The sequence below is a fragment of the Tachyglossus aculeatus genome, chromosome 8, assembly GCF_015852505.1.
Source record: "Tachyglossus aculeatus isolate mTacAcu1 chromosome 8, mTacAcu1.pri, whole genome shotgun sequence".
Lineage (NCBI taxonomy): Eukaryota > Metazoa > Chordata > Mammalia > Monotremata > Tachyglossidae > Tachyglossus > Tachyglossus aculeatus.
The window spans coordinates 5,246,407-5,264,247 of record NC_052073.1 but is presented as its reverse complement, the minus strand read 5'-3'; the positions used below and the strand labels follow the sequence as shown (position 1 = coordinate 5,264,247).

At 42.8% G+C, this 17,841-nt stretch overlaps 1 protein-coding gene across 1 annotated transcript in view; it reads right to left on the bottom strand.

Moving 5' to 3' along the window:
• Positions 1-17,841, bottom strand: part of PRTG (protogenin) — a 128,305-nt gene that overhangs the window by 71,444 nt on the left and 39,020 nt on the right. The window contains exon 4 of the mRNA XM_038750693.1: positions 1,188-1,332. Within this exon, the coding sequence (XP_038606621.1) occupies positions 1,188-1,332 (145 nt within the window). The remainder of the gene's footprint in view (positions 1-1,187; positions 1,333-17,841) is intronic.

Genomic DNA, 17,841 nt, shown 5'->3' with positions numbered 1-17,841 from the left:
TCACTGAAAAATTCCCTAACGAAAAGCCCTACTACAAAAGGACTGAAATTTTCCCAAGGTATTTTTATTAAACAAGGAACAGGTAACACCCTCCCTTCTAGACTGTGAGCCCGTTGTTGGGTAGGGACCGTCTCTATATGTCGCCAACTTGTACTTCCCAAGCGCTGAGTACAGTGCTCTGCACACAGTAAGTGCTCAATAAATATGACTGAATGAATGAATGAATCGGATATGGCCAAGTAGTAGGCCAGGGATTCATTCATTCGATTGTACTTACTGAGCGCTTACTGTGTGCACAGCACTGTGCTAAGCACTTGGGAGAGTACAATACAACACTAAACAGACTCATTCCCTGCCCATAACAAGCGTGCAGTCTAAGGGGGAGACCCACATTAATAATGCTATCCCTATATTTACATATTCATTCATTAAATCAAATTTATTGAGTGCTTACTGTGTGCAAAGCACTGTACTATGCTTGGGAGAGTATATAATATAATATATATATAATATATATATATATATATATATATATAATAATAAACAGACACATTACCTGTCCATAGTGAGCTTACAGTCTAGAGGGAGCTTAAATATTAAATTTTAGCCCACATAGAGGACTCTAGAGTAGGTTTTCTGCCTTTGTCCAGCAGCTCCTTTCCCACTGGATCCTGCTGTAATTCTAATACACCGTTCTAGCCTCTTCGGAACAGTTACTCTTCAGAAGCAGCAAGGCCTAATGGACAGAACCCAGAAGACCTGGGTTCTGATCCCAGCTCTGCCCTTTGCCTCCTGGGTGACCTTAGGCAAGTCACTTCACTTCTCTGAGCCTCAGTTTCCTCATCTGTAAAATGGGGATTAAATCCCACTCCCTCCTGGATCTGAGAGTCCCATATGGGACGGGGACCGTGTTTAACCTGATTATCTTGTGTCTACCCCAACGCTCAGTACAGCAGATGGCACATACTAAGTATTTAACAAGTTCCATTAAAAAAAAAAAAATTCCCCAGGCAGCTGGAGGCTAAAGTGTTTGGCCCTAAATGGTTCGAGAATGTGGCAGTTTCCATTCTAGATGGGAAAGTAGCTGTAATCTGTATTAGAATCTTCTTCCTGAACCAAATCTGCTAATTGTTTCATCCTGAGAAATTCCCGTTCAATCCCGACTGTAAAGGAAAAGGAGTCTTTACCTGTCCATAGCCAGGGGTAATGACGTTCGATTCAATTCCCACGTAATGACGGCAGGAGGGTTTGAAGTTATTTTACAAGCGAGTCTGGCAACTCCACCTTCCTGAACTTCAACTGACAGAGGCTGAACTTCAAACACGGAGAGGGCTGAAACACAAAAGTGAGAAGGGTAGCTAAGTCGGCACTTGTAATGGCATTTGTTAAGCGCTTACTATGTGCCAGGCACTGTACTTGCCAGGTTCTACAACTAATTCGCACTAAAAAAGATTCAAAAAACATTAGCAATCAAATCTTGAGCTTACTTACCAACTGTGCTTTCTTCCATCCCTTAATAATAGTTATGGTATTTAATAATAATAATGATGATGGTTTGTTAAGCACTTACTATGTGCAAAGCACTGTTCCAAGTGCTGGGGAGGTTGTCCCACAGGGGGCTCACAGTTTTAATCCCCATTTTACTGATGAGGTAACTGAGGCACAGAGAAGTGAAGTGACTTGCCCAAAGTCACACAGCTGACAGTTGGTGGAGCTGGGATTTGAACCCAAGACCTCTGACTCCAAAGCCCGTGCTCTTTCCACTGAGCCACGCTGCTTCTTTATTTTTTAAGTGTTATGTGTACTGTACTAAGCACCTCCCCATTTCTGGAGTAACACAGGTGGGTTTTCAGAGCAGCTTCTGGTGTTTCTACCACCTCTAAGGCACTGACACGGACAGCCCCAAGCTGTGTCCTATTTATATACATAATTTGTGCCCAACAGAGGCTTTTATTTAACTATTACAATGAAGTTAGTCCTCTTGTCCAAGAAAGAAACTCTGAGTTGGTCATCACTGCCTTGGAACCCTTTTGAACATGGAAAAATTGAGTTTCTGTTCCAAGATTCAGAGCAGTAAAGTGTTTAGGGAAGTTGGGTAGAGGAAGGGAGAGAAAGAGGGAAAGTAGGAAGGAAAAAAAACAAAACAAAGGAGAAGAAGAGGATTGGGAGAAAGGGGAATAAGAAAGGAAGAGATAGAACCTCATAAGCACAGCTTGACTGAATTCTATCCTGGCAAAGAACACTCCAAAACTGGAGCTAAAATAAACCTTTTTTCAGGTTTATGAGTTTCCAGAGCAGACAATTTAAAGTGAAACGGGTCTGCATGTACTGGGAAAAACCATCTCCTTCGCATCTCCAACCAAGAAGTACCAGTATTCAATATCCATATTAGACACTGGCAGTGTTTTTTGATTCCTATGAATTTAAGGGAGGGGAAGAGGGAAGGAGAATGTGTGGGAATTGTGTGGGGTACCGCACCAAATTCCTGGTTGGAATCAAAGCCGTGATTTAGTTGTTGTCCTTCAGTCTCAGAATCGAGCTGCCATTACCAAATTTCATACTTCTGTCCCACCACGTTGCCTGGCAGAGGTTACATCAGAGTTGGATAGAGGAAAGGGGAAGAAGAGGAAGACAGGATAACAGGGCAGAATTCTGAGAAAACCCTGTATGATAACTGGGAACTTGAAATGGGAGAGAGAACAAAAGGTATCTAAGCTATTTTTACCACCTCAAACAGTCAAGATGATTCATACGACATGCCGCTCGCGGGGTGCAATGGGGAAAGAATTTAGAATTTTACGTGATACAATTTGTTTTATACTGACTGTACTGGGAATACAGTATATATTATATACTGTTTACTACATATACTATATATAGTTAATATAGATTAACATATTTTGTTAATATGTTTGGTTTTGTTCTCTGTCTCCCCCTTCTAGACTGTGAGCCCACTGTTGGGTAGGGACTGTCTCTATATGTCGCCAACTTGGTACTTTCCAAGCGCTTAGTACAGTGCTCTGCACACAGTAAGTGCTCAATAAATACGATTGATTGATTGATTGAATACAGAGGCCGACCCACCATCCACGTACCTCGCCCCCAGCATGTAATCTCCCAAGCGCTTAGTACAGTATTCTGCACACACTGAGGGGCTCAATACCACTGATGATAATCTGCCTCAGTCCCGCAACAGGCTGTTATAAAACTATTCAGTCAGTTGTATGTAATGAGCACTTACTGTGCTCAGCTAAGCACATGGGAGAGTACATACAAAAGTATAAAAGACACCTTCGGCTACAAAATATTAGGGTTACTACAGATCCTAAAAAATAGGTTACAATTGGAGGCTAGGAATGATGAAATAAGATAAGGTTGTCCATGGAGTTAACTGAGAAAACTGATGACCAAAGTACTTAATTGTGGTTAGATTATCCAGTAATTTAGATAAAGAGCCTGAGGCCCAGGGCTATTAAATAAGATAATAAAATGGAATCTAGGACTCCAATTTCCCCATAACAGCCTGTCCTTAAGATCATGCTCTTTATAGTCATTCAATCGTGTTTTATGTTAACTTATAAGTTAACTTTACCTCCAAAATAGCATCTTCGACACTCGTCCATATGTGTCAAAGAAAACTCTACAACCTTAGAACAATTACAGAAATACATTAGGATCATATGCTTTATTCCTCCTTTTATAATTGAACTTAGATCATGCACCTGAGTTATTCAAGACAGAATGCTATTCAAGGGCAGCAGGTCAAATAAAGTTAATTTTTGTATCTAAACACTGTGATTTAAATATAAAAATATACAATCCAAAAATCAATTTTTCTCCTCTTCAGAAAGTGGGGGGGGGGGGGGGCAGAATCTCCCAACTCCAAAATAAGAATTATTCTTCAGGACAGAAAAATAATTTTAGTTATTAGCTTTATACAATTATTGAAATTAACAGTACAAAATTTCTAATAGTGCATAGTATTGTGAAATAATGGTTTAAAAAAAGGGGAACTGAGTTATCAACAGTTATTTCTCAGCATATATTTTATTATACTGCACGCTGCTGCCCAGATCATCTTTGTGCAGAAACGCTCTGGGCATGTTACTCCCCTTCTCAAAAATCTCCAGTGGCTACCAGTCAACCTACGCATCAGGCAAAAACTCCTCACTCTGGGCTTCCAGGCTGTCCATCCCTTCGTCCCCTCCTACCTCCCCTCCCTTCTCTCCTTCTCCAGCCCAGCCCGCAACCCTCCACTCCTCTGCCACTAACCTCCTCACTGTGCCTCGTTCTTGCCCATCCCGCCATCGACCCCCGGCCCACATCCTCCCCCGGACCTGAAATGCCTTCCCTCCGCACATTTTCCAAGCTAGCTCTCTTCCTCCCTTCAAAGCCCTACTGAGAGCTCACCTCCTCCAGGAGGCCTTCCCAGACTGAGCCCCCTCCTTCCTCTCCCCCTCCCCATCCCTCCTGCCCTACCTCCTTCCCCTCCCCACAGCACCTGTATATATGTTTGTACACATTTATTGCTCTATTGATTTTACTTGTACATATTTACTATTCTATTTATTTTATTTTGTTAATATGTTTTGTTTTGTTGCCTGTCTCCCCCTTCTAGACTGTGAGCCCGCTGTTGGGTAGGGACCGTCTCTATATGTTGCCAACTTGGACTTCCCAAGCGCTTAGTACAGTGCTCTGCACACAGTAAGCGCTCAACAAATACAACTGAATGAATGAATGAATATTACTATTTTAAAGATATTCAAGGTAAGTACATTACCCTTCCTTCCCTTCTACACCCCACCTTTGGGAAATAGCATCTCAAGAGAAGGAGCGCTAGTATAAAATCAAAATGTTCTTTTAAGGAATAGGCTTATTCTGTTGCATGCTGCTATTTTCAGTTTATAAGCTGATTCAGTATTGTCAAATATTTGTCTCCAGGTTGTATTTAAATAGCTTAATTTAAATTGCTTCCTTATGCAAATCTTTGCTTTCTACATAATGTTGATTTTATTTGTGCTAATAAAATGTGATTTTACAAGCTTATTGCTGTCTTGTGAAACCTGACCTCTCTGTAACTTACTTTTTTCCCCTCGGCCAGTGCTAATATAAACCTAGGAACCCAAGAAGAAGTCATTAAAGTAGTGCTGTTAAGAGCCAAGAGCTCTATAAAATGGACAGGGAACAAAGTCTCAACAGACCTGCGTTGTTCTCAAAAACAACCTCGCTGAATGCAATAAACTCAAGTGCTTTTTTTATTTGAGGCTTCCTCCTATCCTCTCATTTAATCATTTTGCTCCCAGATTTACACTCCGAGGAAAACTATTAACAATCCCAAGATGATGGTATAACCCAAATCTTTGTTCTAGCCTCTGAAATAAACACATTAACTTGCATTAATTGACATGTACATGTAATGATGGTGGCGTTTCCTGTAGGAAGGAAGGATGAGACATCAGGGCCACTGGAGATTATCTGCCTCAAGTGACTGATTACAGTGCTTGGTCCTCCCTGGTGGATTTCTGTGGGGCACATGGGTGGAATGATCTAGTAAACAGGTGAAGTGAGGCACACCACAAAGTTGTTTTTGTTGGTTTTTTTTTGTTTTTAAGTACGGACAGGACCCTTTCAAAACTTACAGCTGAGTTCCCTAACCATAACCCAGCAGGTTTGGCTCTGCCACTTGTCTGCTGTGTGACCTAGGGCAAGTCACTTCACTTCTCTGAAGTACATATTGAAGTGAAGTACATATTTATTACTCTATTTATTTATTTATTTTACTTGTACATTTCTATCCTATTTATTTTATTTTGTTGGTATGTTTGGTTCTGTTCTCTGTCTCCCCCTTTTAGACTGTGAGCCCACTGTTGGGTAGGGACTGTCTCTATGTGTTGCCAATTTGTACTTCCCAAGCGCTTAGTACAGTGCTCTGCACATAGTAAGCGCTCAATAAATACGATTGATTGATTGATTGATTCTCTGAGCCTCAGTTACTTCATCTGTAAAATGGAGATTAAGACTGTGAGCCACATGTGGGACAGGGACTGTGTCCACACCGATTAGCTTGTAGCAAGCTCAGCGCTCGGGACAGTGCTTGACACAATACTAAGCGCCTAACAAGTACCATCATTTTTACTGGCCGCATTTATTATTGGCTGCTGTTGTGTCTCTGCCGTCCAGGGTAGCCAGCTATTTTTTGGGGTGCCAACCTGGCAAATGTCCCAGTTATAGCCAGAAACCTTCCTTGCTGAGAGTGGAATCCCAGCGGACCTTCCCCTATTTGCAGAGCCATGGAGCCGTGTTCTTTCCAATCAATCAATCAATCAATCATATTTATTGAGCGCTTATTGTGTGCAGAGCACTGTACTAAGCGCTTGGGAAGTACAAGTTGGCAACATATAGAGACGGTCCCTACCCAACAGTGGGCTCACACTGAACTGAGAGGTGGTTCCCTTTCTGTGGAGCTGCTATTTAAGCATATAACTAAGTGTATTGGGTTGTCTATCACTCTTCAAATAGATTCATATTACTTGGGTCAGTGTTTCAGATCTTGGGAATGCATTATGGCCCCTTACATTATTTCCTATGGGAAGCTTTACTTTAATAATTGTGGCATTTGTTAAGCACTTACTATGTGCCAGGCACTGTACTATGTATGCGCTTGGGTAGATACGAGGTAATTGGGTTGGACACAGTTCCTGTCCCACATAGGGCTCACAGTCTTAATCCTCATTTTCTAGATGAGGTAACTGAGGCCTGGAGAAGTTAAGTGACTTGCTCAAGGTCACACAGCAGACAAGTTCCCGCCAGTATTAAAACCAAGGTCTTTCTAACTCCCAGGCTCAATGCTCTATCCACTATGCCATGTGGCTTTTTTGGTTTAGTGCTCTTTTGCTTAATACCATGTTCACGGAACCAACTAAGAATGCTAAACTGGGCTGTACATGAAAATAGTTCTCAATGACTGAAAGGGAATGAATTAAATATTTCAGCAGCAAAACATTCCAGATTTATAATCAAAGTTACTGGGGCGGGGGGAAGCTATAAATCTTCCTTAAACAGCCAAGTAGGATAGAGAGTCAGGTCAGAACCACATTGTTAGACTCTGCTTAGATAAAAGGATTCCCTGAAGGCTAAATCATTCACGCCCTACCTAGCGGGAAAACTGCTCCCATTGACAAGCTGGAATCCTGCCAACAAATGTCAGTAGTTCCCTCTCTATTTGATCGTAAGCATTTTGATGGATATCATTTCTAGGACACCAGCCCTTCGATCAAGGTATTAACCCACGCTGCTGTGGTTTACAAACCAAAACAGTCTAAACACAGTTGTTACTTCCTCCAACTGTCAGAAGCCATTAGTGGCCGATTGCTTTGGTGTTTACAAGCGCTCCCAGATTACTGGGCACAGGAGAATGCAACCCAGCATGAAATGAAGTGGAGCCACATCTGAGTTTGTGGCTTAATCCGTTCACCAGTGGATAACCACAAAGGCTGAACAGGTTTCAGGGCCCAAGGTCTCCATAAAACCTGGGACACAGAACTCTGCCAGGGTAACCAGCGGCCCCTTAAGTACTACAAGCCATATGTATGATAGTAATGGTACTTGTTAAGCGCTTACTATGTGCCAGGCTCTGTATTATGCACTGGGGTAGATACAAGCAAATCAGTTTGATCACAGTCCCTGTCCCGCAAAGGGCTCACAATCTTAATCCCCATTTTACAGGTGAGATAACATATCTATCAAGTGCCTACTGTGTGAAAAGCAGTACACTATATACTGGGGGGGAAAAAATATTTGGGAGAGATATACACACAAGATCAAAGGCTCACAACCTAGGAATAACAAGGGGCAAGGGCCAGTGGCAGAAATATCAATCAATGTTACTTACTGAGTGCTTACTATGTGCAGAGCACTGTACTAAGAGCTTGGGAGAGTAAAATACAACAGAATTAGCAGACATGTTCCTTGTCCATAATGAGTTTACCATCTAGATGGGGAGAAGATAAAAAAAATGAAATAATAATCATAATAATAATAATGCTGGTATTTGTTAAGCATTTACTATGTGCAAAGCACTGCTCGAAGTGCTGGGGGGGATACAAGGTGATCAGGTTGTCCCACGTGGGGCTCACAGTCTTCATCAGAGAAGCAGCGTGGCTCAGTGGAAAGAGCATGGGCTTTGGAGTCAGAGGTCATGGGTTCAAATCCCAGCTCTGCCAACTGTCAGCTGTGTGACTTTGGGCAAGTCACTTAACTTCTCTGTTAAGCCTCAGTTAGTTCATCTGTAAAATGGAGATTAAGACTATGAGCCCCATGCGGGCCAACCTGATCACCCTGTATCCTCCCCAGCGCTTAGAACAGTGCTTTGCACATAGTAAGTGCTTAACAAATGCCATCATTATTATTATTATCCCCATTTTACAGACGAGATAACTGAGACACAGAGAAGTTAAGTGACTTGCCCAAAGTCACACAGCTGACAGTTGGTAAAGCTGGGATTTGAACCCATGACCTCTGACTCCAAAGCCCGGGCTCTTTCCACTGAGCCACGCTGCTTCTCTAATGCTATTTGTTAAGCACTTACTATGTGCCAAGCACTGTTCTAAGCACTGGGGAGGTGACAAGGTGGTCCCACGGGGACTCACAGTCTTCATCCCCATTTTACAGATGGGAAACTGAGGTCCAGAGAAGTGAAGTGACTTGCCCAAGGTCAGACAGCTGAGAATTGCACAAACGGTGCAGAAGGGAGAGGGGGTAGGGGAAATGAGGGCTTAGTTGTGGAAGTTCTCTTGGAAGAGATGTGAATTTAATAAGGCTTTGAAGGTGGGGAGAGTGGTGGTCTGTAATATGAGGAGGAGACAGGCCAGAGGGAGAATACGAGCAAGGGGTCAGTGGCAAGATGGATTCATTCAATCGTATTTATTGAGCGCTTACTGTGTGCAAAGCACTGGACTAAGTGCTTAGATGGATGAGATCAAGGTACAGTGAGCAGGTTGGCATTAGAGGAGTGAAGCAAAGCATGCAGGTTGGGCTGTAGAAGGAAATTCATAAGGTAAAATAGGAGGGGGTAAGATGATTAAGTGCTTTAAAGCTGATGGTAAGGAATTTGTTTGATGTGGAAGTGGATGGAGGTTCCTGAAGAGTGGGGAAATGTGATCCGACTTTTTTTTTTTTTTTTAGAAAAGTGATTCAGTCGGCGGAGTGAATTATGGACTGGAGTCGGTAGAGACAGGATGCAAGGAGTTCAGTGAGGAGGCTGATGCACTGGAGGTGAAAAAGAATGAGGTCTTGAATCAGCATAGTAGCCATTTGGATGGAAAGGGAAGGGTGGATTTTAGCAATGTTGTGAAGTAAAACTGACAGGATTTGGTGACAGATTAAATATGTGGGTTGAATGAGACAGCAGAGTCGAGGATAATGCCACGGTTATGGGCTTGTATGACAGGGAGGAGAGTGTCGTTGTCTGCAGTGATCAATCAATCGTATTTACTGAGCGCTTACTGTGTGCAGAGCACTGTACTAAGCACTTGGGAAGTACAAGTTGGCAACATATAGAGACGGTCCCTACCCAACAGTGGGCTCACAGTCTAGAAGGACAGTGATGGAAAAGACAGGGGATGGCAAGGTTTGGATGGGAACATGAGCAGTTCTATTTTGGACATGTAAGCTTGAGGTTTTGGGGTGGGGACAACTTTCACAGGGCACACAACTAGTAACTGCAGGATCTAGATATTCTAGATATTGATTCTTTTTGATGGGTTTCTATTTTTTCTTTTCTGAACTATATCAAAGTTATGAGGGGCTACTTTTCCCATCTGATAACTTTCCTGTATGGCAAACTTTCCTGTATGGCAAGGGCTTGTATTAGTCTTTAATTAATGCAATGTAAATAGTACTGAATTCAGACTGACTAGGCAGGTAACTAAATCTAGAGTTGATCATTTGCCGCTTAGTGGGTAGAAATGAGCAACTGAGTCCCAAGCGAGGCATAAAGAGCCAATTTCTAAAGAGAAAGAGAGAGTACATGGAAGCCAGAGCCAGCATGAAAAACAATATACAGGAGAAGCAGAAATGAAATAGCAAACATGGAGGTCGGGAGTGAATAGATAGATGCAGAGGGGTACAGAAGGTCATTGGACAAGGTAACAGATAACAAGTGGCATAGGGGATGAGAGAGGAGAGAGAAAGAGGGAGAGAAAGAGGGAGACAGAAAGAGAGAAAGAGGGAGAGAGGGAGAGAAAGGGAGAGAAAGAGGGAGACAGAAAGAGGAAGAGAGAAAGAGAGGGAGAAAGAGGGAGAGTGGGAGAGAAAGAGGGAGAGGGAGAGAGAGAGGGAGACAGAGGGAGAGAGGGAGAAAGAAAGAGGGAGAGAGAAAAAAGACGGAGAGGGAGAAAGAGGGAGAGAGGGAGAGAAACAGAGAGACAGAGACAGAGAGAAGCAGTGTGGCCTAATGGATAGTGATCAGGCCTAGGAGTCAAAAGGACCTGGGTTCTAATCCCGGCTCTGCCACTTGTCTGCCATGTGCTCTTGAGCAAATCACTTTCCTTCTCTGTACCTCAGTTATCTCATCTGCAAAATGTGAACCCCATGTGGGACATGGACTGTGTCCAACCTGATTAGCTTGTATCTACCTCGGCCCTTAGTACAGTTCCAGGCACTCAGCCCGTAAAAAGTACCATTTAAAAAAAGATAAGTCAGAGGGAGGAACAACCATCACTTTGACAACCCCTGCAGCTTCTAAATCTCATTTCAACTGATTCAGGGTGTAGTGCTGGACCTAAAGGATGGATTGTGATTCTCCAGCTCCAAAACTGCCATGAGAAAACCGCTCAACCCTGGCCAAGTGGCAGGCTGAGTGGGCCGTGGAAGGGACTGTGGTAAGATGACAGGGAAAAGTGAAACAGAGAGGAACCTAAGAGATGTACGCATAGGAAATGAATGAGGAAATTTAACGCAAGGACAGATGGAAATAATAACTGTGGTATTTGTTAAGCACTTACTATGTGCCAGGCACTGTACTAGCGGTCCAATCACCCTCATAAAATACACAACACTCGCGGACACGTCGAAGATGGGCTACGGTACGTTCAGAATGTTGTCCAGAAATCTCTACCATCGGCTTCCGAATCTTCCGCTCCCTCCGTTCGGCGGTTAGCTCCCTACGCCGCTAACACCATCTAAAGAACCATTCTAGTCTGGGCGTGAGATTTGATCATCTCACTTTTTAAAGGCAACTCCAGCTGAGATTTTTTCCTTTCCTCAGCTTATCTATCATCCAGTCAGCAGTGTGTGGTCACAGAAGAGTACAACAAATGCTAATGCGTTTATCCAGCAGTTCCCCCAGCCACTCCGCTGGCCAAAAAAAGCAGGAAAAAGTACAGAAAAGGCCACCAGCAAGCCACATTAACCAGCTTCAAAGATTTTCAACTTGTGTGGCTCCTAGGAATTCAAGGGGGAAAGAAAACGTGTGACTTTGTCTTTGCCAGGGCTCCTTTCCCTTCAGCAATTTGCCAAGTGATTGCCTTATAGTGTTGGTGCCTAATCCTTCAGATGCCTTTCTTATGGCTTGTTGTCATTCCATAAAGAATTTGTTCTGCTTAATAGCTCAACTGTGCAGCAAAACATTCTTTGCGATTTTACACTTTGTAGTATTAAGAGAAACAGAAGGAGCAAAACAATGCCTGGAAGAGTAGGATTTTCCCCATCAGGAAGCTACTATGTCAACTGGAGAGCATGGAAAGTGAAAGTATTTAAACAAAATCACAGCTGTTTTTATTTTCCCAATGGGCTTGTTTTGGATTTTCCAGAATCCTGATACAAGTGGACTTTTAAGAAAGCCAAATCAAATCATGCCCCTAACCACCATTAGGTTCTATGCAATAGCAACTTGTTACCGTAATGTGGTGACTGCGTCACAGAATTGAAAATTAGTAGTAATAATGGTATTACTTTGTGCCTATTCCCCCCTAGATTATGAGGTGGGCTAAATGCAAGACTACAGGACTGGGAGTTGAAAGAACTGGCTCTGAGCCTTGGTTTCTTCATGGGTAAAATGGGGATGAGACCTCTTCTCTCTCTCTTACAAGAATTATGGTATTTGTTAAAAATTATGGTATCTGTTAAGCCCTTACTATGTGCCAGGCACTGAACAAAGCGCTGGGGTGAATAAAAGTAAATAATAATAATAATAATGGTATTTGTTAAGTGCTTACTATGTGCAAAGCACTGTTTAAGCGCTGGGGGGATACAAGGTGATCAGGTTGTCCCACGTGGGGCTCACAATCTTAATCCCCATTTTACAGATGCGGGAACTGAGGCACAGAGAAGTGAATTGCCCGAAGTCACACAGCTGACAAGTGGTGGAGTCAGGATTAGAACCCATGACCTCTAACTCCCAAGCCCGGGCTCTTTCCACTGAGCCACGCTGCTTCTCTACAATCAGGTTGGACACAGTCCAACGTGGGGCTCACAGTCTCAGTCCCCATTTTTCAGATGAGGTAACTGAGGCACAGAGAATTGAAGTGACTTGCCCAAGGTCACACAGCAGACAAGTGGCAGGGGAGGGATTAGAAAACATGATCTTCTGATACCCAGGCCCATGATCTATCCACTATGCCAAGCTGCTCTGATGATCAGTCCCCTATGAGATGGGGGTTATGTTCAATCGGATTATTCTGCATCTTCCCTAGTGCTTAGCACGGAGTAAGTGCTTAATAAGTACCACCATTCTTATGTAATGCACTGAACTAAAAATGTGGAAAATACAGCTGAGGCATAAACCATATTCCCTGCCTCAAAGGAGTTTGCAGTCTAAACGGGGAAACAGACAGGAAAATTCATGAGCAGTGGAATTAAAAAAAAACAACCTAAAATCAAATGTTCAATCAAATATTCATTTTTCCCCCTCAGGATCCCATAGGACAACTGAATGCCTTTGGAATTTTCTGGACACTTGTGGATGTTTCTCTCCAGTGCTCTGCAATCAGTGAGAAAAATGAAGGCTTTATTCTCCTTTTGACCCGCCCAGGTCATTTTCTTTGGGAGAATATTGCATTATCCCAAGAGTTTAGCACAGTGCTCTGCACCCAGTAAGTGTCTGTATCTACCCCAGCACTTAGTACAGTTCCTGGCACATAGTAAGCCCTAACAAATACCATTAAAAGAGTGCTCAATATATACCACTGATTGACTGACTTATAGGAAGCAGAGGATGGGTATGATTCCAGAGGTTTCCCCTCCCCTTTGCCCCACACAGAGCAGTATATTAGGAGTCAGAGACTCAAGAATATGGACACTTTATACGCTATTCCTTCTCCTCCCGTTAATATACATGTCTCTAAATTACATATTATAAATTATTTATATTAATGTCTGTCTCCCCTTCTAGGCTGTAAGCTCCTTAATAATAATAATAATAATAATAATGGCATTTGTTAAGCGCTATGTGCAAAGCACTGTTCTAAGCGCTGGGGAGGATACAAGGTGATCAGGTTGTCCCACGTGGGGCTCACACTCTTAATCCCCATTTTACAGATGAGGTAACTGAGGCACAGAGTAGTTAACCGACTTGGCCAAAGTCACATAGCTGACAAGCGGCAGAGCAAGGATTAGAACCCAGGACCTCCGATTCCCAAGCCCGTGCTCTTTCCATTGAGCCAAGTTGGGAGGGAACATATTTACCAACTCCTCTGTATTGTCCTCTCCCAAACGCTTAGTGTGGTGCTCTGCAGATAGTAAGCACTCAATCAATTCCACTGATTGATTGATTGATTGATATCTGACCTACCCTCTTTTACTTATCTCACCTCTCTAGAGGCTTTTCCTGGGGGCTAGTAGGCAAGAGATTTTCGGAGCCATCTGTCTCCTTCTACAGCAGCAACTTGGTCAGACTTGTTGCCAGTCACTGAAGAGCTAATAGAAGCTTTGCCTCAGGGAGTAGCGGACAGAGAACGGGCCTGAGAACCAGAAGGTCACGGGTTCTAATCCCGACTCCACCACTTGTCTGCTGCGTGACCTTGGGCAAGTCGCTTCACTTCTCGATGCCTCAGTTACCTGCGGTCCCATCTGCAAAATGGGAATTGAGGCTGTGAGCCCCACGTGGGACAGGGCCTTTTCCCCAACTCAATTTGCTCATAGCTACCCCAGCATTTAGAGCCTGGCACACAGTAAGCCCTTAACAAATACCATAATTATTATTATTACTACTCTCCAGATTTGTGGTACAATGCCTGGCACATAGTAAGCATTTAGTAAATACCATAATAATTATTACTGTTATTATTAAGACAGGACAAGCAGCTGCTACAGAACAAAACAGACGCCATCTACTTGGGGTCTTTCAGCGAATGGGCCGGTGGCTCATTTCAAATCAGGGGAGGGTCTACCCATCATCTTCAATCAGCAGTTGGAGCACCTTTTGGAGGAAGCAGCATGGGTCAGTGGAAAGAGCACGGGCTTTGGAGTCAGAGGTCATGGGTTCAAATCCCAGCTCCGCCATTTGTCAGCTTTGTGACTTTGGGAGAGCTCACCTCCTCCAGGAGGCCTTCCCAGACTGAGCCCCGTTTTTCCTGTCCTCCTCCCATCCGCCCTGCCCTACCTCCTTCCCCTTCCCACAGCACCTGCATATATGTTTGTACAGATTTATTAATCTAATATTTTACTTGTACATATATACTATTCTATTTATTTTCTTAATGATGTGCATCTAACTTTATTTCTATTTATTCTGATGATTTGACACCTGTCCATATGTTTTGTTTTGTTGTCTGTCTCCCCCTTCTAGACTAGTGAGCCCGTTGTTGGGTAGGGACCGTCTCTATGTGTTGCCAACGTCTACTTCCCAAGTGCTTAGTACAGTGCTCTGCACACAATAAGTGCTCAATAAATACAACTGAATGAATGAAAGTCACAACTTCTCTGTGCCTCAGTTACCTCATCTGTAAAATGGGGATGAAGACTGTGAGCCCCCCATGGGACAACCTGATCACCTTACAACCTCCCCAGTGCTTAGAACAGTGCTTTGTACATACTAAGCGCTTAATAAATGCCAGTATTATTATTTATTATACAAGGTAGGGGACAGGAGTTTGTGCATACCATTTTCAGTGTATATTTTCTAGCACACTGGATATTTAATACTCTTCAACCAATTAATCAGGGATGACCCGATACTCTCAAGTGGAAAAGTTTGGCAAAGGCTTGGTAAAACTCATTCATTCAATCAATCGTATTTATTCATTCATTCATTCAATCGTATTTATTGAGCGCTTACTGTGTGCAGAGCACTGTACTAAGCGCTTGGGAAGTTCAAGTCGGCAACATATAAAGACAGTCCCTACCCAACAATGGGCTCACGGTCTAGACAGAGGAGACGGACAACAAAACAAAACATGTAGACAGGTGTCAAAGTCGTCAGAACATTAGCGCACCAAACATTTGCCAGGTATTTCTGCTTGTAAACTAGGAACCTTTGGATGTTGTATTCAGCCATTAAAGCCCTCTGAACTGAATACCATATAAATACTGAAGCAGATTCTTCCTGGGCCTAAACTTTTCAACACAGGAAGTTTACACAGGAGTCTAACTTACAATTTACAGTCACAAAGTTGTTCAGGCACTGAAAGGCCCTGCCAAGGTCAGATTAAGGGTCTTGACAGGCCAGGGGCAGTGGCTAGCTATTGGATCCCTCAAGCCAAAATTCATCCTCTCCCACTCCACCCATTCCATGTGAATACTCTGCCTTAGGGGATACAAAAATTCCTTTTCCTTCCCCTTGCACCCCAAATCTGCTGGAAGAATAATAGCAGAGGCACGAGCAGGGAGGAAATATGGAGAAAGTGGAAAGTGAGAATTGAAGAGGGGAGAGGAGTGATGCCTTGATAGCCAGAGAGGTTCCTCTGGCAACTTCAGAAGGTCTCCTGAGGGCACCAGGCCCTGGCTAGCTGTCCCACTTTTTCCAATAACTAAAGCGGTCCTAGAATCTAGTTGGGAATGTATAAGTGATTATAACGTGGAGGTATTGAAAAACTGGGAGGCAGCATGGCCTAGTGGAAAGAACATGGGGTTGGAAGTCAAAAGACCCAAGTTCTAATCCCCTCACTGCTGCTAGTCTGCTGTGTGACCTTGGGTATGTCAAGTAATGTCTGTGGACCTTGGTTTCTTCATCTGTAAAATGAGACTAAGACCTACTTTGCTTACCTCTTAGATTGTGACCCCTGGGTGGGAAAAGTGGGGCTTAGTCTGGGAAGGCCTCAGTGTATTCTGTGTATTCAGAACACACATTTTAAAAAGTGACAAATCATTAGGGCAGGGAATGTGTCTTTACTGTTATCTTGCACTCTCCCAAGCACTTAGGACAGTGCTCTGCACACAGTAAGTGCTCTTTGAACGAACCTGGAGAGGGAACTGACCTACCAAATAGTAAGCGCTTAATAAATGCCATCATCATCATTACCAAAGGCTGGGACTGGTGTACTTAAACCCTCTTCCTCCTCGTGCTGCCCTCACCCACTCAGCTGTCCTTGGTCACCCAGACACTTGCAAGGGTTGTGCATTTGACATGCCCACCCTACAGTAGCTTATTAAATAACACCCTAGTGGGTGTTGCCCTGTAGACTCTAAAAGAAGTTTCATTAATTATTTAGAAGTTGTCTCAAAAGTCTGAGCAAGCTAAAGGATCACTTTCGAGTTTAGCAGCTTTAATAAACCAGAAAAGAATAAAAAGCAAGGGATTAGCTCACATTTAGTTAAAAAGTCAGGGTTCGAACTTTTCAGATGCGACTTGATCAGTGAATCATAAAACAGGATAGGGTGGTAGAAAGAAGCTTTCTTGAAATTCCTTACTAAATGAAACTCTCCCTAACCACTAGAATGTTAGAGCTCAAGATATACAGAAGTTGAATACCATAAACCTTGCCAAAAGAAGAGCTAGCTTATCACATAACACTGGAAGTCAAGGTGGAACAAGATTTAAAGGCTTTGTGGTAAAGAATGAAAAACACAATCCCCAAGTGTTAAATTGTGATGAAGAATATTAACAAAGACCATTTAAGTGGATAAATCCCAAAGTAAAAGTACATATGTCAATGTTCAATCTATATAATAACTCCTAAGAGCACTTGAAATGAGATTCATGCAGCCTATTGTTCATGTTCTCCTGGGATTCCTGAGTACTGCATTGTCTTCATCTCCAAACAGATCTGTGACTGCTGAAGGCTGACTTTATTGACAATTACAACAAAATATTTGACCTCACCATAAACATTTTCACCTATAAAGATCTATGTGTGGGCACGATTACTTATTTGTATTTTGATGTCATACCATTTCAGATTTCACTTAATGTAAAGAAAGGAAAATAGAACCCACTGTGGGTATTAGTAACATAAGCTATTGTCAGGTAAAAAAAATAGCACAAAAAAACCTTGATATTCCAACCATATGCTGTGTTTCTGAAGAAGATAAACACAAGAAGTTAGAGAAAGTCAGTGGAGACTTTTGGATTTTTTTTTCCACATGATAACCTTTCAGTCTTATGCTTTTTCTAATATCAAATTATTGGAATTCTTGAATAACCCCCCCTCAAAATAGGGAAGATCTTGGAAGAGAAAAGGTATTGGGATTTAAAAAAACAACAACAGCAACAAAAAAAACCCAACCCTCAGAACTTTAAATAATTACACATTTTGCCTCGGGGTAAAATGATACCATTTTGTACTATTTTGCCCCTGGTAACATTATTACCGCCACTGGTCTCCAATGATTGAAAATTAATTCTAGAATGAAACCACTCTCAGTCCACCCTCCCACGATACCACTAAGTGTCCACATCGTCCAAGT